Source organism: Cebidichthys violaceus, unplaced genomic scaffold, assembly GCF_023349555.1.
Source record: "Cebidichthys violaceus isolate CVI_PGR_0920_01 unplaced genomic scaffold, fCebVio1.0.p SCAF_10, whole genome shotgun sequence".
Lineage (NCBI taxonomy): Eukaryota > Metazoa > Chordata > Actinopteri > Perciformes > Stichaeidae > Cebidichthys > Cebidichthys violaceus.
Window position 1 is genome coordinate 9856290 of NW_027176263.1, and position 6296 is coordinate 9862585.

General features: G+C 42.2%; 2 protein-coding genes across 2 annotated transcripts; one reads left to right on the plus strand and one right to left on the minus strand.

Annotated features, from left to right (window-relative positions):
* The first annotated feature begins 91 nt into the window (after positions 1–91).
* ephx5 (epoxide hydrolase 5) lies at positions 92–3325 on the plus strand. Its single transcript, XM_068724923.1, has 10 exons — positions 92–206; positions 297–370; positions 480–693; positions 809–989; positions 1124–1333; positions 1411–1540; positions 1861–2072; positions 2191–2299; positions 2428–2553; positions 2660–3325. The coding sequence occupies exons 2-10, from the start codon at positions 348–350 to the stop codon at positions 2859–2861; spliced, it is 1407 nt and encodes a 468-aa protein (XP_068581024.1). The 5' UTR covers positions 92–206; positions 297–347; the 3' UTR covers positions 2862–3325.
* Positions 3326–3428: 103 nt separating this feature from the next.
* mad2l1bp (MAD2L1 binding protein) lies at positions 3429–5688 on the minus strand. Its single transcript, XM_068724924.1, has 3 exons — positions 5274–5688; positions 4144–4427; positions 3429–4041 (listed from the first exon to the last, which is right to left on the minus strand). The coding sequence occupies exons 1-3, from the start codon at positions 5686–5688 to the stop codon at positions 3514–3516; spliced, it is 1227 nt and encodes a 408-aa protein (XP_068581025.1). The 3' UTR covers positions 3429–3513.
* Between the last annotated feature and the right edge of the window lie 608 nt (positions 5689–6296).

Genomic DNA, 6296 nt, shown 5'->3' on the forward strand with positions numbered 1-6296 from the left:
CGACGTCACGGCTGTTTGAGTGGCACATCTCGCGGCCAATCAAACCATTTGTGTTCTCGTCTCACCACAGACACTTCAGAACGTCGGGTTCAGCAGCCAGTTGGCAGTGTGTTCGTTTTGTATACCGCTAGATCCCGTCGTAGCCGCTCTGATTTGTAGACTTTCCAACATTTTCTGAACGTACACCTGAAAAGGAGAGAAATAAGGTATGTTGAAACGCATGTGGTCGAATTTTAACGTGCTTGTAACTTTAGAAGCGCGGTGCAGATAATGAAACATGTTTACCTTTGTCCTAGTTGTAGGTCTAAAACAAATCACCTGTGCGCGCTCACCATTGGAATTGCGCAATGCAGAGACTGCAGGTTTTGAAGTAAGTAGGTTTTACGACTCAGATTTGATCGAAATATACATATTTGAAATGATCTCAGAGCCGTAGGGATCTCCAATGAATAGTTCTCATGTTTTCACAAACTTTGCAGGGGAGCTTTCTGTGGCCTGGATCCCTTCCAACAGCAGCTCCTGATAGGCTCAGCTGTGGCAGCAGGTGGTATACTTTGGCACATGGTGCACAAAAGAAGACAAGTCAAAAGCATTCCTCTTGGTGAAGGCTGGTGGGGAGCAGGAAAGAAGCCACTGTCAGAGGATGATCAAATCTATCCCTTCAAAGTGCAAACCTCAGATGAAGAGATTGAGGTACTTTTGAGCTGTTAATTAAATTGTTTCATCACCAGTTGTCAATTTTAGAAATGCCAACTACGAGACATTAACATGTTTATGTGGACTAATCAACAGTGGTCTTATTCAACAGGACCTTCATGAGCGCATTGACAGAACTCGCTACACCGATCCTTTGGAAGATAGCTGCTTCCAGTATGGCTTCAACTCCACGTATCTCAAGACAGTGGTTTCCTATTGGAGACACAAGTTTGACTGGAAAAAGCAGGTGGAAGCACTTAACCAGTATCCACACTTCAAAACTAAAATAGAAGGTACACACAGCCCCGAGCTAAAGCTACAGGGTTTGCTTTGCTTTAGAGTAATCATTTGGATATTTGGCCAAAAATCCGTCCACCCGCTACTTTTTTTTTTTTCTCTTCACACCAATGCTTTTGCATCACTGCAGGATTGGATGTGCACTATGTCCACGTGCGACCACCACACCGTGAGAACCAGAAGGTTGTGCCTCTTATGCTGGTTCACGGCTGGCCTGGCTCCTTCTATGAGTTCTACAAGATTCTGCCACTTCTCACACAGAACCAGGATGGTCTAGTGTTTGAGGTCATATGCCCGTCCATCCCTGGCTACGCTTTCTCAGAAGCCCCTCATAAACAAGGTAGATGACTCTAAATAAATGTATGTACGTATCTCAGCTTGAGCAGCAGATGTTTACAGCTTTCTGTGTCTGTTCAGGATTCGACAGTCTCGCGGTTGCCCGGATTTTCCTGACTCTGATGGAACGTTTGGGATTCTCCCAGTTCTATCTGCAGGGAGGAGACTGGGGCTCTCTCATCACCACCAACATGGCACAGATGAAGCCTCTGTAAGACAGCAAAACAAGCCTCTACATGCTACAAGTTACCCCTACAGTGCACTTTCCACCACCCACATGTTTATATAAAGGAGACATTGTGACATTGTTACCTAAATTGTGAAACAGTGCTTGCAGTGTGCAAAGTGCACTCATGACCAGAACTACTTGTACTACAAATTCCTGGAGGCTGGAGCAAGGTCATTGTTCCAAAACAAAAACAATGTGATTACACCTGCATTTATATCTAGAAATGGGCACTTAACAGGATTAAAATGTCATAAGACCTATAATCTTAGATAAAGCTAACATTTTTTGATAATCTTTTCCAGGTGTGTTAAAGGTCTCCACTTGAACATGTTTATGTCGAGAAAGGGGTTCAAAGTGATGTTGTCCCTCATGATTGGTCCTTATCTGCCATTCCTGGTGGGCTTCAGTCGAGAAGATGTTCGTCGATTGTTCCCTTTCTTCGAGAAGAATGTCTGGGACATCCTGAGGGAAACGGGCTACTTGCATATCCAGGCCACTAAACCAGACACTGTAGGTAGGGACAACTAAGAAACTGATTCTGATACTGTTAACAGGTCAAAGACAACCCTCATGAGACCAGCAAACTGTTACTATTATTTCAGCTCTAAATTAATCCTAAATTGTGGGTACAGGCTGTGGGGTGAATGACTCTCCCGTAGGCTTGGCAGCCTACCTTCTGGAGAAGTTCTCCTCCTGGACTGATCCGAGGAACAGAGATCTGGTGGATGGCGGGCTGGAGAGGTACAAGCAGGAATTCAGTTTAGCCTTTTTGTTGTTACTTTCAGCATATAAATTCAATGTTAGATCAACAAGGTTTAAGTGATGCTGTTGCTGGCTGCAATTAATTATACATGTCTGCGTTTGTACAGGAAATTCAGCCTGGATGAAGTCTTGACAAATGTCATGATCTACTGGACCACAGGCTCCATTGTCTCCTCCATGCGCTTCTACAAAGAGAACTTAAAAAGCAACCCTGACAATAGAGTGGATGCAAAGTGTGTGGCTAAAGTCTCTTACTGTCAAAACCATGACTTTTGTTTTATAAATTTGACAACCCTATTATCCAATCATGTTCTGATTACGTGTCCTCTTTTGTTTTAGGATAGGGATATTTGTGCCCACTGGACTTGCCGCCTTCCCTGCGGAGCTGATGCACTGCCCGAAGTCATGGGCACAAATTAGGTATCGAAACATCTACTCCTACACTTTCATGCCTCGAGGTGGTCACTTTGCGGCCTTTGAGGAGCCCCAGCTGCTAGCCAACGACCTTGTCCAGTTTGTCAAAAAAGTAGAGAAGTTCTGAACCCATTGATGCACTCTCAGACCAATGTAATTATGGTTATCCGTTCTTTATCATTGCTGTCAAGTTTGATTTTGACTGGTCCTTCCAAATGGGATACGAATGCACATCCCTCTTATGCAGGTCGTTGTCACACTACAATGCATCTCATCGCTTGATTGCCTCAAAAATTGCACCACTGTCAAAATCTTTTTCATGTTTTAATAAATGTAAACATATACACAGATGGTACTTGCACTCCAATGTATCCAAAGATTGGATTAATGAAAGCAATATAATGCATTAAATCTTTCAAGTTATGGTCAAAATATATTACACCGATATTATGTGTGTTGGTCTGTGTTTAACATCTTTAAAATTTGAGTTATATTTTATGCAAAACATTCTTCACAAATATAAAGGTCAACAAAGCCTCTTGTGAAATAATTGTTTTTCAGAAGACTATAAAAAAAGGATAACACACCATACTGCTTGTGTCAATATTCTTGTTTTGAGTGACATGCTTTTAATCAGAAGTAGAAAAAAGAACTCATAATTCATTAAAATATGGACAGCTCAATTCAAAATTCACTTGGACCACCATTAAAAAGTAATAGTATACAGGCTCAAGAAAGAGCGCTCCAATCTAAGACTATGTACTCCCAAACCTTTTCAGTCACTTGCCAAAGCCCTTGATAGTCATGGGTGCCTGAAACCACACATAATCCAGCCAGTCTGGCCCCTGTGCCCTTGGTTCCTTACAGATGCTGGGTTCAGTAGCCAGAGCAATTATTTGGTGTTTTACACGGGTTGGCATTTTAAATTGTAGTTTAGGGCGGAACCAACCTACGCCGCAATCCCTGTGAGCCAGTGCCAGGACTGTGGTGGGCATTAACCGAACGGGCCTGCTGTCAGACAAAAGGTCAGCCACAAACAGAGTGCGGAAGATTTGCCTCAAGCATGAAGACACGCGTAGACATTGACCTCCACCAGCCAATATCAGAGCCTCCATGTTGATTTCATACAGCTCTTTGGGGAGGATGAGGGAGCCACCCATTAGCAGCAGCACGCGGGGCACCCTGCTAAGGGAGAAAAGCACCTCCAGCTGCTGCAGCACCTCCTCTAGCTCCTGAAGGGTCTGTTGACACTTGCGCCAGTCCATGTCTGCAGCTTGCACCGGCCTCCGACTTACTATGTCTTTATCCTGGAACACAAAACATTCAGCAAACGCTATTAGTTCATCTCAAATCCACAGCGTGTCTTCATTTATGAACAATTGAATTGTTCACACACGTTTCCTATTCACCTGTATTGAGGCTTGCTGTTTCTTCTGGGAGTACACCAGCTGGTCATACGTCATGGGTAGTTGCTGCCTCTGATAGAGAATGCACTTGAGGATCTCGCTGACGAAGCGACAGCAGCCTTCCTGGGTTACAGTGCCAGGGAAAACCACGTTCACATGGCCTTCAGCCTGCGCTTTTCTCATCACCTCAGAATCAATGTCTTCTGTGTTACAATGTTTACTGGCAGTCACACTGGAATCTTGCAAACTTATCTGACAAGAAGTGTCATCGTCTTCTTGGGTGTTATCTGTAAAAAAAAAAAAATGTATCAGAATGATGTCATTAGGATGAGCAATGGACCTGTCCTGCTCAATTTTAGCTAGTTAAATGATAATGAAATCTAGCTTGGCCAGTGTTTTAATAGTCATTGCCCCCCCCATTTCCCTCCTGAAAGTAACATACACAACTTCTGTCTGTCCGTGGTGGAAGAATTACTCAGATTCTCTACTTAGGCACAAGCAGCAAATACTCTTATCAGCAAAAGTCCTGCAATTAAAATTGTTCAATTGCCTTTTATAATGTGCCATCAAGGAACAAAGATGTATTTCCATAATAAGTAGGCACCAAATACTGCTGGATAGTTAAGGCTAATCATATATTCTTTGTTGATACCGTTTTGTCTGCAAAAATAACCAACATCTGTGTCTGTAAAGTAACTGAGAAACTGTATGAACATAATACTATAGAGGCTACACATCACAATGAAGACACTGGAGCTGGACCATGATTGGATCTTTTTTTCCATAGACTACTTGAAACCATTCATCAAACTTTAATATAATGGAATTACTTGAAGTAACTCAAAATTGTAATCTCTGTAGACCTACTGACGTAAATGTGTTCATCAACTATTACCTCCGAATATTATGTCCGTCTTACGCAGTATTTTGCTAATATATAGTGTCGACAAGTTAACTGCATAACGTTATTAAGAGAACAGATGGCTGTTTCCCTCGATCGAAATTAAAATGCAACAACTGATCTTAATATTTTGGACAACCTGATCTCAGAAACGTGCCTGATGTGAGTAACGTTGCTTTAATGCTCCCCATTGAAAACCGTGGGTAACGTTACGTTACCCTCCTCACGTTACCTGGAGGGCCGGTTGTGGAAGGCAAAGCGGCGTTTTCCTTGTCTTCAGCGTTGTACACAATTTGCTGTTGTGGATTTAGTCGATGTTCGGGGGAGGCATCTTTCAAGTCCATCACATTTTCCGCCTCTACGTGTGGGTTTACGACCTGTGGCGAGAGTTGCTCGGCCACTTCCGCAGACAGTCGGCATGAATTGGAGTCGTCGGGAACACTTTGTAACGTTACGTTTTTAGATGTCATACTCGGTTCCACATCTTCTTCTGACGAAAACGTCAGGCGCCTCGTTATCCCATTGTTTCCGCTGTTAATAATTGACGTATTTTCCGAGCCTTCTGGTCTTGGTGTTGATTTCAATTTATTCGAGTCGTCTGCCATGGTTTTGAATGTCCCCGCCGGGTTCTTTTCGAACTGCATCATGGGAAACATGGATCGACAGCAATGCCGTGTTCACGTTACACGGAAAGATGAAAATAAATAATAGATTCCCTTTTAACATGGTTTTTAAATTCTTTTTTAGGCGGTACTTAGTTGTAACAGCTTGCTGGAATTTAAATGTCACTGACTTAAAATGTTATTTCGATTGAGACTTTATATTAAACGCTTTAATTGTGTAATAGTGTAACAACTCAACATATCTAACACTAAAGCTATGTTTCGCAAATGTTACAATGCAGTACACAACTTCCAATAATTCAAGTCATCTTTTGATGACACGAAATCGATCTGAACATAACACAAATAAGACCAATACACGGCATTCTTTGTTTGCTGTATTGAAGTCCTGCTGTCGGTTTTTACCGTGAGCATCAAATGCAGCCTGTTGACTCATCCACTCATTCGCATTATACAGTGGACACATTAGATACATGTGGATTTCGTTGTCATATAATTAGTGTTTATTGATTAGAAATTCAAAACACTTAAAGTAAAGTTTGACTGAGTCTCTTTTGTATTTGTGGATATCGTGTTCATCCATGTTATTAAATTGACAAAAACCTGAGACATCTTCCTGTAATGTATCCAAA

Bases quoted from the DNA above. Each gene is read 5' to 3' on its own strand.
- ephx5 (XM_068724923.1), top strand. From the start codon at position 348: ATGCAGAGACTGCAGGTTTTGAA. The intron at 371-479 runs GTAAGTAGGTTT...CAAACTTTGCAG, and splicing joins CAGAGACTGCAGGTTTTGAA to GGGAGCTTTCTGTGGCCTGG. The intron at 990-1,123 runs GTACACACAGCC...GCATCACTGCAG, and splicing joins CTTCAAAACTAAAATAGAAG to GATTGGATGTGCACTATGTC.
- mad2l1bp (XM_068724924.1), bottom strand. From the start codon at position 5,688: ATGATGCAGTTCGAAAAGAACCCGGCGGGGACATTCAAAACCATGGCA. The intron at 4,428-5,273 runs GTAACGTGAGGA...TTTTTTTTACAG, and splicing joins TTCCACAACCGGCCCTCCAG to ATAACACCCAAGAAGACGAT. The intron at 4,042-4,143 runs GTGAATAGGAAA...TTTGTGTTCCAG, and splicing joins AACAGCAAGCCTCAATACAG to GATAAAGACATAGTAAGTCG.